We start from the raw sequence: 21,208 nt of genomic DNA, 5'->3' as shown, positions 1-21,208 counted from the left end.
TGAATTTTTTGCAGTCATATGGCAATAAAGTTTTATATTTCTTAAAATAGTTGTTTGTTTCTCTGTGTGGGAAATGGAGGCAGCATTAGCAACCTTAGTGTGGGCATCAAGACGTTCTCGATTCTCTTTCTCTCCACTTAATATGTTTTATCAAGTGATTTCCAGGTTTCTTGCTGATGTTACTTAGTGAAATAGCTGTTATTGCTGTTTTAAAAGCATGTATTTATTTCAGTTTAGACTGGAATTTTTGTTAGATATAACCTGATCCAGACGAAACCTTTTTTGTTGTAACTTAACTGAGTTGGTTAAAGCTGAAAGTCATATTTTCTGTAGGTGAGTCTTGCTCTTTTTGAACTTGGGCTTTTACTCTTATTTCAAATGATGCCACCCTTTCACGTTGATATTGCACATGGCTGTGTTACCCTCCCTCCGTTTGCGCTTTGGAACAGTAGTTGCTTTACCAGAATCAACATTTTTCTGATCCTATGGATGTAAAAGGTTTTGGATGTTAATTCCCAAGCTTAGAATGATCTGTAATGTGTCACAGTCAACTGACAATCCCTGTTCTTGTTTTGGTACCTTGTGAGAGTGACCTTGGTACTTTCCAGAAGGATAAAACAATCAGATACCAAATTGTCCAACTATGTAAATTTAGTATAATATTTTGCTGTCTTACCAGATATGGTCATTAACTTAATGAAGAAAACTTACCTGTTTGATAATAGGTTGTAATATGCTGATTTTTTTTTTCCTGCCCTTTTATGGTATAAAGTTTGTAAGAAACGTATTTTGTGGAAAGCAAGAGCAGTCATAGTTGAGTTGTGACTGCTGATTTATGGTAGGTTAAACAAGAAGTTACATTGTGTTATACAGCAGGTGGAGTAACCTTTGAGTTGTTAATTTGGAATTATTTGGGCATTGTGATGCTTCATGTAGTCAATGACATTTGTGATAATTGTTAGAAAAAATCAAAATGCTAAATTAGATATTTTTTTATCATTATAAGTTGTCTTTCTGAAGGTATATTGGATAACATATATTTCTTTTTCTTAGAACCAACACAGATATACAGATTTCTACGTACCCGGAATCTAATAGCAGTGAGTAATTGGTCTTTATAACTCCTTTACTTCAGACTTGTAGGAAATGTTAATTAAAGCATAACCTTTTTTTGTTTTTTCCTGCAGCCAATATTTTTGCACAGAACTCTAACTTACATGTCCCACAGAAACTCCCGAACAAATATCAAAAGGTAAAATTGTTTTTTTGCAACGTAATCCTAGAATGTTAAGCAATAAGCAGAAGTCCAGAAAATAGGGAAGGGTGACATCCTCTTTTAATGAAGTGTGTAAAAGGTGACCTTGTCTTTTTGAGGAGCTTAAAAACCATATCCATCACTTTACAGTTGTTTTCTGAAACCCAGCAGCTTTTCTGCAATGTTAAAGTTGTGTGTGACTGTGGTAGTGACTTCTTTTGATACTGGGGGTACTCAAATGTGGGTAATTATGTGTAGAATCTGAGCTAATTCTCCATGTTTGTTTTCTGTTTTGGGAGAGAACGTCTTAAACAAAACTGTGTATGTAACATCTGAACTTTTGTAATCAATGGTGATTGATCGTAATAATACGAAGCATTTTGTTTTAAACCGTAACCCAACTGTATATTAAAAAAAAAATCCAAGGCAAGCCCCGCCCCCAACACTTAATATTGGTTTTGTTATTTAGTCTTGGAAGGATCCAGTAATTATTTCTGTAACTATTGTAAAAGATGAAAAAATAAGTTTAACTAGAAGTATTTTACAAAAAATCCAGCAGATGCTTTAAAAAGGTTGCTCTGAACTGGATACATCTGAGAAATGGGCTTCAATTTTGACGCTGCACAATAGTAATTTCCATCACTGGAGGTGCTACAGCTGCATGTCAGTAGACTTTAAAACATATAAATACTGCAGAGTGAAAAGTGCAGTGTACATTATTTATTAGCAGAATCGCAACTAAAGTTCTTATTGCTTGGAAGCAGTTGCTGTGGGACTGAGATACTTAATCACAAATGCATAAGGAATACCAATAAAATCTGATTCTACAGATAATTCTAATGTAAACTGTATTTGTATCTAAGGAAGGTAATATTTGAATGATTTGTTGAGCAACAAAATTGCATGGTTTTATTTAAATTAAAAAGCTCTATTGGGCATTCTTGGATGTCTTGGATGTTGTTTAATGTTCTTGCCGATAGCTTTGACGCTACAACAAAACTTTCTTAAAACTGAATCTGTAACACACAACTTCACGTATTTAGGACAGGTAATGATCAGATTTTTTTTAAGCTTGAATTTACTGCTTACTTTTCCTTACAAAAGTTACCAAAGTGCATTGTTCGCTTATTTTTAAAATAGGGCAGAGCCAGATTTTAAGAAACAGTGTTCAGCCTTGGTGGTTTTGTTTTGGTTTTTTAAACTAGAATTGTTGCAACAGGAAGTTCTTGTTTATAACTTAATTTAAGTTATAGCTGATTGAATGTGCGTGTTCTTTCACCTGAATCTGTTGCTTTGGATATCTGCTGTAGTTGCTGGGAAACAAGAAATGGTACTTTGCATGTACATTGTGTTGTCCCCCATTCCAAATTCCAATTCCAATTCAGCTGCACAAGTGATGCTTAGGTTCTCTTTGAAACTCCGAATTTTTTTTTGCTAGTTCATTTAACACTTTGTTTTAAAACCGTGATTTTAGGTAGTGTTCTAATAGCAGATTAATAGCCATTTCACTGACTGGTTTTCTGACAGTACTGACTTATTGAAATCATGCTGGTAATTAGGTCTAGGAAGATCAAGTAATACCTTCTGTTATATTTTCTTTATAAAAATACAATAATGCAACAGAAGTGAGCTGGCATAATTGGGGGGGGGAATGCAAAACAAAAGCACCCAGAAAATAATTGCAAAGTGGTGTGTTCTGCCCTGGGCTCCTCCTCCCACCTTTCCAGGCCCTAGCTCCAGTATAGTAGAAGTGTTAGTATAATTCTCTTTGTGTGTTTTGAAACTGCATCATTATTAGCCTGCTTATGTGGACCATGACTGTACATGCATATTTATTTATTTATTCACCTAGAACTTCCGAATTCTGCCATTTTTAAATGGCCGATGATTGTCAATTCAGTAAACCGTATCATATGTAAAATATAAAGAAACTATCTCCAAACCTTGTAGAACTTACCTATCACCAGAGTAATTATAGCTCCACATGTTTTATCTCTAGCTCTACGGTAGTCTGAGAAAAATGCCAGACAAATTTATCACTTGGAGGTAGGGAAGTAAAACTGCATTTTTACCACAAAAATTTCCATTGTTGTTGGTCTGTATGTTTAATAGTGAGAAAGTGTTTATAAAGACCAGGATGCTTGGAGTATAGAGAAGTGTTGATAGGGAATAAGCTAATGGACACATGTCAGCTTGGGCTAAAAAATATTGATGTTGCTGCTTCTCCTTGGAGATGTGATGTACTTGGGTCCAGCAGTCCCTGATGGAAAACTGAAATAGCTTCAAAGGCAACAATTTTGATTTAACGGGGGTTTTTGGTACCTATTCTTAGTTTTCCTGCAAGATTTTAGGAGGACTCTTATAGCTAACCTCAATGTGACAGTAGGAAAGGTTGTGTCATTGTCTTTCTGGATCAGTAATGCTCACAAATATTAAATACAAGCTGTGGCAGGTAGTAGTGTATTTTATGAAAGATTGTTAAACTTTCCCCCATTCCTGAAACATGTTTGTCTCAGCTGGTTTCTGGCTCATATTCTGATCATGACATAACTTTGCTGTTGAGCTGGTTTAAGCAATTCTTTAGTCTGAAGAAAGCTGCCTAAAGATACGTGTGCTGCTTGCTGTTCTGCAGAACAGTGGCTGCTTTGGATGAGCTTGGGGACTCTTCCACCTTAGAATCTGAAACTTTCAACAAATTTCTCTCCTCTTAACACCTCTTGCTTTAAAGCTGAGCGTTGTAATGTTTGTTTTAATAACCCCACATTTTAGTGCAGTTGAGTCAGTTCTTGAATCTGTCATCTGTGTGAACCTTAGGCTGAGTAGAGCTTTGAATCAGGGATTGCTTACTGCAAAAATTGATGAGAAATTCTCTTCCTCCTTGTCATCTCTCAGCAGCCCTGTATTTGTGTGGTGGTTCTTGCCTGGTGTTACTGTTGAGCCACCGTGTGATTTGTAACAGAATCATTCAGATGCATCACATCCCAAATGTAGACGACGTATGGCATCAGTGTTTCTTCAGTAGGGATATTTCTGTAGATGATGCTTCCCACATCCCTAGAACATGGCATCATTGCTCCCCCCCCTCCCCCCCCAAGAAATCCAGTATTTGGCAACAGCCTATATTCTTATTTCATTTTTCTAAGGAAGGGCACCCTTGCTCATCTTGCATTGTTGCTCGAATCTAGTGCAGTTTTGTTGGCATCTAGATCCAAGCATTAGTTTTTCCTTTAAAGAAGGACTATTATGACACTATTGAGTAACTTCTGTTTGAGTGAACTTTCTTTAGCAATGAACATTAAATTGTATGTATGGTAGAGCAGACTGAACATATGAGCACGAACAGACTGATGTCAGAATTACGCAGAGAAGTGATTTGAAGTGATTATTCTCCATGACATTGTTGTCATTGCTCGTTGTCATCCCCCGGTTTCCTGGGAGTGTGCTCTAGAAGAAGCAGAATTCATTGTTCTTTGTGTCTATTTAATATAACTTTGTGGAGAAAGTGAGGGGTTTTGCGATTATGTTTTTAATTGTTTTGTCAGATAAGGTTTTAAGTGTTTTTCATTATTATGATGAGGATTAATATAGTAATGGCTGAAAAGTTTGCTTGTAAGTTCCCAATAGGTGTGTCATTAAAGTGGGAACATTTTCTTTGACCAAAGTTCAACATGTTCATTGCAAGGTTTGAATGAGGTGCTGTTCAATGACACTTCTTAGGAGCAATGAGATTATTTCTGAAAGCTCTGATTTTAATTCTTTGTATCATTTTGATACTGCTTGAGAAGCTGTATTGCTGTTGTGTCCCTACAACACGATTGTGCTATTAGGCCTCAAATAGGGTAGAAATGGTGCTTTCTGAACAGAAGACTAAAATTGTATATATAGATAGGTTTAGATTAAAAACCAACTCAAAATTTAGACTGAATAGATGTTCTTGTTATATAATATGGGAATAGTGTCTATGTGAACCTGTTCTTTCTGCTTTTTCTTCACAGGAAAACATTCAAAGTAGATGACATGTTATCAAAAGTAGAGAAAATGAAGGGAGAACAAGAATCTCACAGGTATATATATTTGTGTATGTATGAATTAGCACACTTGTGTCAGTAACTAATCCGTGTGTGCTGGAATTTTGTTTTTCTAAAAAGGCAGATTTGGGAGAATACCATGAAGTTATGCTATTTGGGGTTTATATGGTCATATACTTGCTATATTTAACCTTATGTTAATAGTATTTAGAAGATCTTACCCATGTCAAGCCATGATAGGGTAACTAGTTATAAAATATTTTCATTAAAGCCTATAAAACTCAACAGTTTTACCTTCTAATTTTCTTATGAGAAATATTGGTTGGTCTAACCACACGTATACCTCATGGTGAACCTTTGCATGGTTCTGTCTGAAAATCAATGCTCTCGAAAAAATATAATTTCAAGTCTTAATTCCATATGAAATTGTTATTTGGAGGGCGGCTTACTCTGTGAATTCTAATTGTGAAATAGTAATTATATTTCTAATGGTGTACCTATTGGTTTTATCATGTTATTTTTTTGTTTTTCCACTTTATTTATGTAACACACTTAAGTGTTGGATAAATCTCATATTTTATCAGATTGTACTACTCTGCCTCAGAAGAAAATACTAAACTCTTGTTGAATTTGCCATGTTGTATTGGCAAAAGTCAAAGTTGTGCAGAGATGTGAAACCTGGGGGTGGTGCGTTTCAGTTCATTTTCATCCTCGCCTGTCTTTGTAATGATGGCAAAAAGAAGGAACAGTGAATACGCCTGGTCTGGTGTTTCTTGACGTAATTCCTAGTGTTGAAGTGATATGAAAAGCCTATTCACAGAGAAGTGATGTAGCATACCATGTGTTTGTGATACGTGATGACCATAATGATTTTATTTAAAAAATTAGATTTCTGTATGAATTAATTAAACACATACACTTTTAATGAAAGTATGTATGATGGAAATTAACTAATCCACTGTAAGACTCCAGAATAACTTTCTTCTCATCTACACAGTTCAGTCAGAGATCCATTGTAGTCCTGCGGGTTGGCTTTGTGGTCTATTTTGATAGAAAGACAGCAGATAATTTGCCAAAACCCTTGTATTTAATGTGCTGAATAGATAATGAAATGCAAAGCATTCTGGAAATTTTAAAACAGAACTGGACATTTTAAAGACTAATATAAGTTGCTGGAACATGCGAAGACCTGTTGAGATGGTTTTTTGTGGTGTTTGCTTGGTTTTTAATCAGCTGGTCCATTTGCATTTGCAAATAATTAGACTACTTCAGAGGCAACCATGCTAGAGACAATTTAGTCTGAAACAAATTTATAAGTTCTGTGTTCTAAGAGGTTTTATAGGTTTACTCTTATTTTTCTTCATTATCTTCTCCTCTATATATTGTGGATACTTGCTAGGTAAATAGTCTCTTTTTAAGGACAAGGATAATGTTGAAGTAGTCAGAATGTTGATTTGTGTGTTGGTTTTTGTGCTTTCAATATCAAAAAAATGCACTTTAGTCTAAAATTGGTCTGGAAAAGCAACATGAATGAATGATGCGAGGTGGTGTAGATGGAGGCTTTTGAATGCTCGAGCTGTTGGGCACTTTCCCTCACCAGCTCAGTGTTCTCGGGAGCGTTTGTGTTTAAAAATAGGCGTTGAGTGTCAGGTTGTATCTTTCTGAGAAGTCACTGAAGGTGCTCAAAATTGTATCTGCTGTTCTAGTACAACAGATGGCATTTCGTTCAATACTACATACTTCAGAAATACTAAATGGTTTTGAGACCCATTTTAATCTAGGTTTATGAATACTTGCTTTAAGCCGAGATGTATTCTGAATTTAAGAATTCGAAATAAAATGGGTCTACAGCCAGCAGAATAGACCATGAGCTGCAGTGCTGTGAAACAAAAGAGATGCACTTCTTATTTTGATTACCCGTGTTTTGTGTGATACAGACTTGATGTGATTCATAATTTTTATTTCTAAGGCTGCACCTTCCCCGTTGTAAAGAGTCTGCTTATCAAACTTAAAATACTTATTAAAAAAAACCCAACATGCTACCAAGTGCATGGTTCAGGGTGAAGTTCTAGAACATTTCCACCACAACCCATGTCTGCTGGTGGTTGCTGATAAATGTGTTTGCCTGTGAAGGCAAGATCTCCTCTATTCAGAGAATGCCCTGCTACCGGAGTGCTTAAACCACTACTTTTCTCTTTTTAATGTATCAAGTCATAGAACACAGAGAGAAGAATTGGTCTGTAAAGAGAAAATTAAAACTGTCTTGAATGTCAGTGAATGGAGCGGAGTGGCTGCTGTGAGAGGAAAAGACTTAGTGTTTCTAACATTTCCTTTTTTTCTGTTTAGCTTGTCTGCTCATTTGCAACTTACGTTTACTGGGTTCTTCCATAAAAATGGTATGTTTGCTAATTCATTCATTATATAGTTAATTTGTATAGCACCTTTGAATTTCAAATATTCTACTCACAGATCTATATTAGCATTTTGAATCTCTGCTGCTTGGATGCAAGTGAAGGCACATGGGTTGTGTTGTCTTTACATCTGATGAGCAAAACAAAGTATTTCAATGAATATCAGATTCTTCACAGAATCCCAGAATGTCAGGGATTGGAGGGACCTGGAAAGCTCATCCAGTGCAATCCCCCATGGAGCAGGAACACCCAGCTGAGGTTCCACAGGAAGGTGTCCAGGCGGGTTTGAATGTCTGCAGAGAAGGAGACTCCACAACCTCCCTGGGCAGCCTGGGCCAGGCTCTGACACCCTCACTGAGAAGAAGTGGCCCAAGTGGGCAGCTCCTCCTTCCATGATCTATAAACTCTCCTCTTCCACTTGAGCATACCCAGCATACCTGTGTCTTTTTGACATGCGCTAAGGTGAAGCCATTGTGCTTTTTGACTTAAGCCCGTAATTATATTTCTAAGATCTTAAACCAACAAAAATAACTTCCTATAGATTCATTCCGTTTGGGCTTGTCATTTTTCAGAATTTCTTCGACAAGCTTTTAGCCAGATATCTAAACATGTTTTAAATTTCTATTGTTTTTCCATATGAGGGCATATTTCCAGTTTAATATAAATTCACATGATTAAAGGTTCTCTTACTATGCAGTAAACTTAATCTGAGAGCATCTGCATCTGAAGTTTTGATGCAAGCTAGATTCTCGGTGTGCAAGCTATAAAGGAGGAAAGATACAGGAAACAGTTAGACTCTTCTGTTATTAGTGTATTCTGACTTTTCTTAAATCTACCTGCATCCCTTCTCTCTGCTATGAAAATGTTTTGGCAATGCCAAAGGTAGCAAGTTTACTGCTTTTTAATCTGCCAGTATTAGAACAGGTGGGAACCTGCAGTAAGTTTGGGGAAGATTGAAACTTTGAATTTGACTCGAGGTGTTTGTGCTGTGGTTAAAAAGTGATTCTGGGTGGATTTACACCATTGAATAGATCTTCAGTTTTTCAGAATTTAAAATATTTTTCTGTTTAGATAAGCCATCACAAAACTCGGAGAATGAACAAAATTCTGTAACCCTGGAAGTCCTGCTTGTGAAAGTTTGCCACAAGAAACGAAAGGTAAAAATTATTTGACAAACTGTTAATATATATTAAGGCAAAATGTTTACCTGCATCTGGAGCATCTGTTTAACATTGCCATGCAAGTTAATGGTGAAATGATGCTTCTGTTGAGATTGTCTTTAAATTTGATCTATTGAAGTTTTCTTTTAACTGGGTAAGGATTTATTCAGAAACATACATGTGCGTGAATATATATATATATATATATATATATATATATGGATTATGCTCTGCTTTTTGAGAAATAACTGGAAGTTTTTAAAAAAACATTCAGCTTTATGTGTGGAATTTAGCTTGCTTTTAAGGCAGATTTGCTCCCTGTAATTTTTTACTTCCATTCTTTGTATCATGTCATTAAACTGTTAATTCTGTTGTGATGTCCACAGGCTTAAGTAAACCAGGCAATCACAAGATCATAGTCTATCTCTTTTAGAAATGAAAAGGAACAAGTTGTGATTGTTTCAAAATCCCCAGTCATCTGTCAAGTCTTGTCTCTTTCTTTGTTTTTTCTGTCCCTATATTTTTTACGTTAACCATCTTGATTATTGCAGATTTTAGCTACTGTGAATCAGAAACAATTTTGGTCTCTTTCTTTTTTGAAGCATCTTTGAATTTGCTTGCTATGTTAGCGATGGTTGTTTCACACTGCTTGGCAATTAATTTTCCCAGCCATGGGAATATGGGAGACTCAGTAACACATGCTGTAATTTTTAACCAAAAGGGGAAAGATTTGCAGTCAAGATTTTCCCCAAGAATGTCAAAGCTGTTTTGACATCTTTTTAAGAGTTAATATTATTTCTAGCCAATTTTGTTATTTACTATGGTATGGATAAGTATGGTAAAGGCAGGAGGTGCTGATGGTTATTCAAAATACTTTGCTGCAAGTTTCATACTTGGGCCATCTTGCCTTGTTTTTCCAGTAGTGCACAGTGTTCAATGATCTGTTTGAGAGATAGTGAATAGAATAAATCGTAGGTAAGTGGTTCTTTATCTCCCAGACAGGGCAAAGTGCACTTTATAATATTGGAAGGAGGAGATAGGAAGCCCTCAAAATATATACATAACCAAAATATTGAATTTCTTTAGGTAAACAGAATTAAATTAGTATTAATGACTGCTCTATAATCTTTCTGAGTGCCTCATGTTAGTGTTAATTTAATCACTTAGAGAAAGATGGCTGCTGCCTGTACTGGTTATAAAATACCAGTTTTATTTACACTTTCAAATACTTGTTTTTACGTTTAAAACCTGGGATTGTTATTCCAGATTTTCTTATTTCCATCTGTTACAAGGCTTATTTTCAAAAAGACGACAGGACAAGTACACTTTATATAAGTTTTAGTACTGAACATCTTTGCTCTGCATTCTAAAAACATAACCTTGTTTTCCTGCAGGATGTCAGTTGTCCGATAAGACAGGTTCCTACCGGTAAAAAGCAGGTGCCTTTAAACCCTGACCTCAGCCAAATCAAACCAGGCAACTTCCCATCGCTTGCGGTTTCCAGCAATGAGTTTGAACCAAGCAACAGCCACATGGTGAAGTCTTACTCGTTGTTATTCAGAGTAACTCGCCCAGGAAGAAGAGAGTTTAATGGACTGATCAATGGTGAAACTAATGAAAACATTGGTAACTTCAGTCTTTAAATATGCTTTTACAAGGTTTAGCTTGTGGGGCCATATGTAGGTAGTTGTTTTGGTCTGCAGCATAGGTTGTGTTCTGAGAAGGGCCAGTAGTAGATGAGTGACTGAATTGGCTTCCATTTGTTTTCAGTCTTTTTCAAGATGGAACCAGAAACTGTGCTTCTATTTTTTGTGTGAATTTAATGCCAGTTTTTACTAACGTGTGAGGCAACACTGAGGAGTGAGTAACGTGGTTGCTGTGACTCTCATTAAATTTCAAGCAGCAGCGGTCCCTGCTGACACAGCTGTGGGTGCTCTCAGCAAAATGACGTGACTAGTCAATAAAGAAAATACCTTCATAACCGTTTTCTATAAACTATTTTCTTAATCTTGTCAGGACATTATAAGGTGCATGACAAATGTTACAGCATTGGAGAGTACACATAGAATGAGAAACTGTCTTGCTGTTTCATAGCTGCCAGAGGAGGAAGGTCAAATCCCAAAGTCTTTATGCTGACAGAGTAATATGACTAAACTATAACTATATGTGAGCATCTCGAAAATATGATTACTGTTAAGCTAAGTGCTCTTTCTATTGCTGTTGAGCTGTTCATTAAATACTGTGTCCTTTCCTGCTGTATGACACATCTGACATAATCAACAGCCAGTTATATATTACGATTTCGTAGGAACTGATCTTTTGAATTTGTGCTTATATTATAATTGAATACCGTATTTCTTTCTTACAGATGTCAACGAGGAGCTTCCAGCTAGAAGAAAAAGAAACGCTTCAAACCGTGAAGATGGAGAAAAGACATTTGTAGCACAAATGACTGTGTTTGATAAAAACAGGTAATATTATCCAAAATAAATTCTTTGTGCTGTTAATCGTTAGGAATTTGTTTAATATTAAACTTAAGTCTCTATATTCAGTTTAGGCTGTATTTGGCTGCATTGTTAGTTGATAGTTACAATAAGAGCTTAGGCTTGTTGCCTTTAAAAAAGAAGTCTACAGGTCTCATAATGCACATTTTGTACTGAGACCTGTTCAGTGAGATTGCAAATAATTCCCTTTTATGAAGTTTAGTATTGTCCTGTTAATATGCATCAGTTTGTCTGTTCCTTGTAGTTTTTTGCACAGATGCAATTTCTGTGCTTCTCTTAAAGATCAGTGGCAACGTAATTAAAAAGTAAAACATCAGTGGCAGCATAATTAAAAAGTAAAACAAACAAAGAGTCTCTGCAATCTGCTTACTGCTTACGTTCTGTTGACACTGAGTTGCCAAATAAATTCTTCCTTTAGTTTCATGGAAAGTTAATTACTGCGAAATGTATTCTACATTTTAATAGACAAACAATGCAAATGAGCTTCTTCACTCATAGTCCATATTTTGTGTGGGCAGGCGCTTGCAGCTTCTGGATGGGGAATACGAAGTGGCCATGCAGGAAATGGAAGAGTGTCCCATTAGCAAGAAAAGAGCAACATGGGAAACAATACTTGATGGGAAGGTATGGATTGTTTCAGTAGCTGAAAGACCTCTCTCTCTTCACTTAAAATAATCTGGATGAAGGTGGGACACAAATCAAAGTTCAGTTGGTTGCTCTTCCTCTGAAAACAGATTAAATTGAACAGTGAATAGTACTTCTCTTTCAGGATGTGTGGGCACGAGTTTTGGCTTAGCGCTCAGTTTAGGAATGCTTTGACCACACTAGATCGTTAATACGAGCAGATGTTAAATACTGTAGGTATGGCAACCGTGTCTTTCAATGACTTCACAATTTCTGTCCTATAAAATCAGGCAAATTAAATGTTATTGTAATAAATTCAAGTTGGGCGAATCAGAAGGAACAAACACAGGTGTGATCTTACACACAGACATCAGGAGAATGCTGAAATTCAGTGATGAGAGGAGAGGGGGCTGTCAGTGTAGGACAAAGAGAAATTGTTATCGATTGTGGCCAAGGAGAAGAATACAAACATTCTAGATGGTTATGCAGTACTTGTGAATCAACATGATTATATAATTATGAACAAAGCAGAGATGATCCAAAGTATATAGCAGAAATATAGTTATAAGCTTCATTATCCTGTTCAGCCTTTACCTGGAATGCTGCTTCTCATTCTGTTGAACTATGGTAAAGAAATTCGAATAGAAAAAGCTAGGAACAGCATATAAGAAGGTCATGGGATGAGATCCTACATGTAAATGTGCTTAAATTTATGTATAGATGTATATGTAATTTGCTGAACTTTGTTAAACTGAGGCAGGGATATGGTTGCTTTCTGTTGGTGGGCAAATGTGAGGGAGGTTTTTCATACTGGTGGTTCTACCCCAAAGAGAAGAAAAAACAATCATAACCAATGTGCTTATCACCCAGATCTGGTATTGTCGTTGGATTTCTGGTTTTGCAATAGCATTTCTGTAAACTAATGAGGCCTGATTATAATAAAAAGCTTTAAGATGGTTTTCTATAATTTCACTGATAAATTTAGGTTATAGTACTTAATAATAGGGGTTTGGACTTGAGTCTCCTTTATTGATATTGTCTCGATAAGTGAGGTCAATATAAGAACATAGCCACAGGAGATTATTCCAGCAGACAGTGGTGCGGTTTTTAGAGCTCGTGTATGAATACACAGTACTGGACTGCAGAGTTACGAGTAGGTGTGAGCAGAAAGAGAAGAGCACTGGCAGCAGGCTGGTGGGTAGGTGCTGTTTGGTGTTTCACAAAGATCAGTGTGTGTCACAGCCGTTGTTCGGTAATGTGCACGAAACTGCATAGTCATATTTTCAGCTTTTTTTTAGTATATCTAAATGTGTATGCTAATGTTGAAAGCACAAGGACTTCAGATGACTAAAAAAATAACATCTGTCCCCATTTTGTAAATATTTTCTCATTATTGTTTTTGTACATGGGAAGACACTAATTTTGCTGTTTTATTTTTTTTATTCCTCCCCCAGAGATTGCCTCCATTTGAAACATTTTCTCAGGGACCTACACTTCAGTTTACTCTTCGCTGGACAGGAGACACAAACGACAAGTCTACAGCTCCTATAGCTAAGCCTCTTGCAACACGCAATTCTGAAAGCCTCCCACAAGAAAACAAGCCCAATTCTGTTAAACCGACTCAAACTATAGGTGAGAAAACTTTTGTTTTTGCTGCTGAATAATCATCTGCTCAGCACTTCTGTGCCTCAGGGTGCCTTGCTCACTGGTACAACTGCTTCAGGTCATCTTAAGCATGAAAAAGCAAAAATGAATGGGCTTTTTGTATCCCACATCTTATACATTTTTTTAGGGTAGGTTTAGAAGCTAAAAATACTGAGGTCTTTGAAGTCAGAACAACATAAAGTGATGGTATACAATGCTCATAAATCCTGATGTGAAATAAGTCAGGGGAAATCTGTGAGTAGGACTTCCAAGACTGTCTCTTTCACTGTACTCATTTTAATTACTGCTCTGTAAGTATTGGGATTTGTAGTATTAGTAAGTTCTTTTTTTTATGCTTTGTGGTAAAAATAGTTGTTAAATTTGTCTGTCAGATGACATATTTGGCTCTTGGAAAACATAGCTGCTATCTTGAAATGTGACTGAAATTATAGTGTATATTTTTAAATACAAAATCGTGATTTAGTTCAGTTGCTGAATTGCAGTTTTGTTAACAGGCCACTCCTGTTGGGGAGACCCCTCTGGACGTTCCTTGGCTCCTGATGGTGTTCAGTTCACATCAGAGTGATCAGTATTTCCAAACTTGGAACTGGATTGGGACTTTGTAAATAAGGAAACTTCTCTGTCCCTAATATAGAAATAATGACAGGAGTGCAGGGGTTCTGTCTCTGGGCTGTGTCACCAGGCAGTGGTTGTGAAGCGTTGCCTTGTTTGGAGTTTTGGGGTTCACCTGTGGCAGCGCATCAGAGAATTTGTGCAGAATGGTATTTCAGGCTGATTTAGTGTCGAATACGTAACGGTGAGGTTTTGGAGCTGTAGTAGTGCTGGCAACGGAATGATTATTATGAAAAATTAGCGCTTTTCCAAATGTGCAGCTGTATTGCAGTACATGGTGGGAGACTTGGTGGGTCAACAATAGCTCCTCTCTGGTGAGACTTTCTAAGAGTGGCAACGGTTTTTGCTGCTTTTAGAACTTTAGTGGGTGGTAATAGGAAAGTTAGAGCAAGAATTTCACCCCTACCTGTGCAGAAGCCACTGTCTAGAATGGATCCCTAATATCCCCAACTAACCCACTGACATCTTTGTCATCAGAAAGAGTACAAGAATATTTAAATAAGACTGATTCCTGTCTTCTGAATTTAATATTTTACCTGAGTCAGGGATTATGGGCACTTAGGTTTATCAAATCAGATGGGTGGCTGACAACACACACAAACATGAAGTAATTTCCAACTGCACTTTTGCCGCAGGAGTTGTTCTGCTTTCTCTTTGCTTCCTCGTACCAGGCCTCCTTGTATATTAGAGTTTCTTGGAGACCTATATTGTAATTTGTTAGGCAGGTTTTAGGCTTAGGATAGAAAAAAAAGGCGGTATGTTGACTAGCACTAGAAGGTGTGTCGTGTTTTACTGCATTATACAGAGGCAGTAGGGACATGGCAAGGCTGCATTGCTAATGTAGTGATGGACCCATTTTTTTTCTTGCATCAGAGAAGTATTCCAGTAAACTGGTAAAGTTACAGCAAGAGCCCTCTTCCTTTAAAATAGTCCAGCAGACTCTTCACACAGGAATATATCGTAGCACAGTGTGCGCATCTTAGGGTATTTATGATGGTTGTGCTGATTTCAGTCTCTGAACACCAAGAAAGGACGAGAATGGAAGTAGTGGGAACCTTCTACCAGTTAGTGGTTCTGATAGTAAAAGATCTGGTGCATCTTTCCCAAGGGTGTATGAATTTGGTGTTGTCATTTTACTTTGGCCGGTTTCCCAAGGCAGACCAGAGGAATAAAGGCATCAAAGACTTTCTAAATGTGGTGGCTTAAACTTTGCTGTAATTACAAAGTGCTTAAAGTAACAGAGCCATGGAATTCTCATTTCTCTGATGTGGTGCAGACTGAAGTGTCAGGCCTTCTCACTTTTTTGTATGGAAAGAGGATGAAATCTCCCTTGTTCTCCAAAATATTAAATATAAGTGCTTCTTTTGAAAGATCTCCATGTGTCAGTAGAGCTGAGACTTGATTTGCCATTTTTTTCCCAACATTCAGAAGCAAGTAGGTGTCATTATTTGTTTTCTCCTGAAGACAGTTTTATAAACCTGCTTAGATATGTCGGGTTTCTTGTTAGTTGTGTTTAATAATCTTACTGAGGACTTCCAGACTGGGGTAGGAAACAGTGTCTGTATTTTTTTAACTCTTCACCAAAGAAATGTGTGTCTATGCGTGTTTTTTTCAGCTGTGAAAGAATCCTTGCCAACAGACCTTCAGACAAGAAAAGAGAGAGATGTTTTAAATGAACCTCGACAAAAGTTGCGAATATTTTACCAGGTATTGCAAATAAACATTAGAGGTGAAAAAAAAAAATATAGATGTTGCTTGGCATTAAAATGTTCACTTCTGCACTGAGTTGGGTTGAAATATCCATTTGCCTCTTTAGCGGGTGCCATAAGGGGTCTGAGATTCACAGGTTTAGAGCTGTTCTACGTATTTCTTCTTACAGGAAGCATTTTAGAAAACTGATCTTCCTGGGGACATGTCTAATGTTCAAAATACAAAGGACATCTCTTGTTGGGCATCTGGAATGGGATCAGTGGTCTCCCGATTAATCTATTCTTTTTATGGAAAAAAATTCTTGAAATCCCAATATTTCAGTACACTGAGCTAACGTAGCGTTCCTGAGAACTTACAGGGGAGGTTTCCTGAAATAATGCCCCACTTCGGTTTGGGGTTGGGGGTTAGTGAACGCGTCCCATTTGATGCTGATGCTGTTCCTTGTTCGCCGCAGTTCCTGTACAACAACAACACGAGGCAGCAGACTGAAGCCCGGGATGACTTGCATTGCCCGTGGTGCACGCTCAACTGTCGGAAACTCTATAGTTTACTCAAACACCTGAAACTTTGCCACAGCAGATTTATCTTTAATTATGTTGTAAGTAGTATTTTTTTTAGTTTGGCAGTATGAAATACAGTCTGTCACAGATATTACATATGCAGGGGTTCTGCTGCTGGCCTGCTCAGTTGTAGGACTGTATCTACATGTTAAATGCAGCTTCCTTTGAATATTAGGTGAATGTTACATGGGGACAAAAAAAATTGCAGGGGTTTTTTTAGCTGTTACTTTTGCATTAATCTATTCTTTTTATGTGACGTATAAAGTAATATAATTTGCATTTGCGTGGAAGTTGCTTGAAGCTTTAGAAAGGCGGTAAATATTTAAAGACAGTATTATATTATGCTGATAATGACGTGTTCCTACCACGTTGACCTTTAAGAGGAGTTTTATCCTATTTGTTTGAAGATAATGTAGCTCCCTATACCCGCTACCCTGCTCAGATTATTGTTCCGAAACTTCACTCCTTAGATGGTTAGAAATGTTTTGATTTCTAGGGTGCTTGATAGTGATCTTGTGCTGATATTTTCCTTAATTTTGTAATTAGTTCTGTTCAGAGTGATTTTGTGTAAAATAATTCAGAGCAAGGAAACTTTAGTATAGTTTGTTTCTAGAAATTAAAAATCATTTGGGTGTTATAAAAGGCACTAGAGCTACGTCAGGTTATCGACAGGGTAATACTCAAGGTATTCAGAATTGAAAAGATTACTTGTTTAAACTTCCTGATGTGTTGTCATTACTGTTTGCTAAGTCTATGTGCAATTATCTGTTTCAGTATCATCCAAAAGGTGCTAGGATAGACGTATCTATCAACGAGTGCTACGATGGCTCCTACGCAGGAAATCCCCAGGATATTCACCGCCAGCCGGGATTCGCCTTCAGTCGCAACGGACCGGTCAAAAGAACTCCCATCACACACATACTTGTTTGCAGGTAGGGAGATGGAAAACAAACTCTGTCTTTATCTGCGTAATAAAGCATATGGACCAAATTCGGGAAACAGGAATTTGTAAATCTCTAAGTGCACTTAGTGTTAAATTCCACTATCATTAAAGTACAGCGGTTTATCACTAAATAAAATGTTATCAAAGGGTGATAACTTCACCTGTGATTTTTCTACATCTGTTTTTTTTAACTGCTGCATCCTTAAACTTTTCTCCCCCACAAGGTGGAGTGGGGTGTTTATTTCACTGCTGATGATTCAACTCCACCAATATTTTGGCAAGCTAGAGCTTAAAAGAATATATCTTTAAAAATCAATTACACTTCCTAATATTTGACATGACGGTTGAAAGCAGTTACTTTATTTTTTCCTTCTGCTAGGCCAAAGCGTACGAAAGCAAGTATGTCCGAATTTCTGGAATCGGAGGACGGAGAGGTAGAACAGCAGCGAACGTACAGCAGCGGGCACAATCGGCTCTATTTCCACAGCGACACGTGTTTACCTCTCCGCCCACAAGAAATGGAAGTAGATAGCGAGGATGAGAAGGACCCTGAATGGCTACGGGAGAAAACCATTACTGTAATTATTCCATTTATACAAAGTTATTTTAAGTGGATTGTGGTTTTTGAAAGCCGGTCTGCAGCTGTAGGGAGTAAACAGGGCATATATTGTGAAAACGATGCGTTTACTTCAAGTAGGAAATTTTGTGATGCTGAGCCACTACTGACAAAAGCTCATGGAATCAGTTTGTATTTTCAAGTATGTCTTCTGTTTCAAAGCCAGCTCAGTCTATGTGTGTCCTAACAAGATTTCATTGTTTGCGGCTGGTTTTCTCCCTCAAAGACGAGGTGCAGCTATCCCAGGAGTACATAGTGATGTGAATATGTAATATCGAAGTAATTTATTATCACAGGTCTCTACATGATAGGACTGTTTTCTGACCTTTTTGACTGCAGTGCCTGAATTTTTGGCAGTAATTATTTCTGTGGTGTATAGGTTGCCTAAGTTTAATTGTAGGTGTGCTTTCACTGCCGGTCAGCAGACCCGCAGTTCTCATGTGTGTGTTTGTTTCTTCTCCTGCCCTTCTCCCAATCCTTTATCTCTCCAGCAAATTGAAGAATTCTCTGATGTTAACGAAGGAGAGAAGGAAGTGATGAAATTATGGAATCTTCATGTTATGAAGCACGGGTATGTTACAACGCTCAGCTTTGCTAGAAGTAAATTCTGGTATAGATTGGGTTGACCACTTTGCATTGCAATTCATTACATACTTTAAAATTCAATTAGCTCAGTTGTTTAGGGAAGAATTGTTCACACATAATTTGGTAACAAGCTTTTGACTGCTTGTTTTTAAAAAATGTTCTTGTACCTTGTAGCCCTATGGCTTTGAAAAGAAAAAGCATTGCAATGTTGAGACTGTGTAATAGTTGGTTATGCAGTTCTATAAACAGTGTTGTAGAGTCTCTTTTTGTTTCTTGAAAACGTTCTACTTGCATAATGATGGCTTTCTAATTCGACAGGTTTATTGCTGACAATCAAATGAATCATGCCTGTATGCTGTTTGTTGAAAATTACGGACAAAAAATAATTAAGAAGAACTTGTGTCGAAACTTTATGCTCCATCTGGTCAGCATGCATGACTTTAACCTCATCAGCATCATGTCCATAGACAAAGCTGTTGCCAGGCTCCGAGAGATGCAGCAGAAGTTGGAGAAAGGAGAATCGGCCTCCCCGGCAGATGAGGAATCTTCTGAGGAACAAAGCGGGACAGCAAATGGATACAGTGAAAATAATACGAGAGAGAGGATTTCGGAAATGGAGAGCATCTCAGGTGTCACAAAACAGAGCAAGAAACAAAAGCTCTGAACTCTAAAGTCAGTTGCCATTCAACGGACAAGCATTGAAATGACATTCTAGGGTGCATGAGCTCTATAAAGAATTACACACAGAAATACAGAGATTCCAAACAGGCACTGCTGGATGGAAATAAATGATTTCAACAAGGATATTGTTTTAACAGGGTTTCTCTTCAGTTAATTATGCAAGTACTACATGTATATCGGTTTTGGTGATGTAATGACAATATTCTAAGAGTTTGAGCATGAAGAGCAATATGAAAATCTTTTTGTAATTTTAGTCATTAGTGTTTTAAGAACTTTATGGAATTTACATAATTTAAGTATATGTAAAACCGTTTTTATATTAAGATTTTTGCACCTGTATCTGGCTGTTTTTCCTACCATGAAGTTGTGAAACATTGGGGAAAGGGCACTGGGATACAGTTTCTGCTTTTCTTACTTAGAAATTCTCCAGTTAGTTTTTTGTGAAAATACCATCTCACTATTTAAAGTTTAACCTTGATCCTTGTATTTGAAATCATTTATCAATTGATCATAAATTCCAATTTATTTTTAATTTTTTTACACTAAAATTATCAAAGTTGGCGAACGTAGCACTTCCTTTGTCTTGTGCCTGTTTGGAAAGATCTTGGCTTTTCACGTTACGGACACAGTGAAGTTCCCACCTTGGCTCTTTGAGGTTACCAGCAGTTTGGTTTGTCGTGGATAATTCTGATGTATCGATCACCCAGTGTACCATTTTAAACTTGAACATTAGCTCCTTTAATCGTTTTTCTTACACATTTACACAGCTACACAAAGGATCTGATGTAAACCCCCTCTGGGCGGGGGTTCCGCATCGCTGTGCCGCGCTAAAGCCCGGGGGCTCTGGTCAGGACGTGGCCATCATGTCGCTCAGCTTCTCGGGAAGGTTCTGCCTGAGTCCGGACTGCGCTCCAGGCCCTGGGTTTAGCTTTGGCTTTCGAGATGCCACTCTTGAGGGAAAAATGCACTGTAAAATTGGACCAGAAAATGTGTTGCACTTCTTATGCAAGTATTCTGTGATGTATTGTATTCAATACAGATACTAAGATGCTGACTAAAGTATATTTGAGCAGTTTTGCACTGCTGTTAACACATTTTATGCATACGTTTACAGATTTTTTCCAATGGAAAGTGGTTTCACTACTGGTACAGTATCAGCACCGAAGGGTTTATTCCAGCAAGCACTGTGGTTGAGTGACATCACCTCAATTTTTTATTATCCTTAAAATATTGCATTTTTCATATTCTTTATTTATAAAGGAACAATGCTGCTGTAAATACAGGTATTTTTAATTTTTTATTTCATTCCATCACCATGAGATGCAGTTCCCTGTTTGTTTAAGGGGTATATAAGCTTTCTAATGGTGTCTTCAGAAATTTATAAAATGTAAATACTGATTTTGATGGTCCTTAAGATGTGTTTAACTGTGAGACTATTTAACTAATGGTGTGGATGTGATTTGTCATCCAGTATTAAGTTCTTAGTCACTGATTTTGTGTACAAAATAGGAAAGAGGGAACCTGCAGCTTTCATGACGAACTTGTTGAATTTGCCAGCTCTCTCGAGTTTTAGCAAACTGTAATTACGCCTCTGGATAGTACATCGAGCATTTCTCTCTGGCTTTAATTTGCTAAAGCTCTGCACATATGTAAAAAAATAGATTATTTTAGGGGAGATGTAGTTCTAGAATTATTGCTTATGTCATTTCTTAAGCAGTTATGCTCTTAATGCTTAAAAGAAGGCTAGCATTGTTTGCACAAAAAGTTGGTGATCCCCCAAAAATAGTAATGAAATTACTTCTGTCCAGTAAACTTTGTATGTCATGTCAATTTATAATAAAAGCTGAAAAAATC

General features: G+C 37.1%; 1 protein-coding gene across 1 annotated transcript in view; it reads left to right on the top strand.

The window, feature by feature from the left end:
• SUZ12 (SUZ12 polycomb repressive complex 2 subunit) overlaps positions 1 to 21,208 on the top strand; it is a 23,451-nt gene extending 2,243 nt beyond the window's left edge. Inside the window, 15 exon segments of the mRNA XM_065852212.2 lie at positions 1,054 to 1,100; positions 1,188 to 1,252; positions 5,251 to 5,319; positions 7,630 to 7,679; positions 8,766 to 8,851; positions 10,249 to 10,480; positions 11,223 to 11,325; positions 11,877 to 11,982; positions 13,437 to 13,614; positions 15,875 to 15,966; positions 16,424 to 16,567; positions 17,304 to 17,461; positions 17,852 to 18,050; positions 18,580 to 18,659; positions 18,992 to 21,208. Coding sequence (XP_065708284.1) covers positions 1,054 to 1,100; positions 1,188 to 1,252; positions 5,251 to 5,319; positions 7,630 to 7,679; positions 8,766 to 8,851; positions 10,249 to 10,480; positions 11,223 to 11,325; positions 11,877 to 11,982; positions 13,437 to 13,614; positions 15,875 to 15,966; positions 16,424 to 16,567; positions 17,304 to 17,461; positions 17,852 to 18,050; positions 18,580 to 18,659; positions 18,992 to 19,337 — 1,955 coding nt within the window. The 3' untranslated portion in view covers positions 19,338 to 21,208.

This window comes from Patagioenas fasciata, chromosome 18 (assembly GCF_037038585.1).
Source record: "Patagioenas fasciata isolate bPatFas1 chromosome 18, bPatFas1.hap1, whole genome shotgun sequence".
Lineage (NCBI taxonomy): Eukaryota > Metazoa > Chordata > Aves > Columbiformes > Columbidae > Patagioenas > Patagioenas fasciata.
This window is presented reverse-complemented; position numbering and strand designations above follow the sequence as displayed.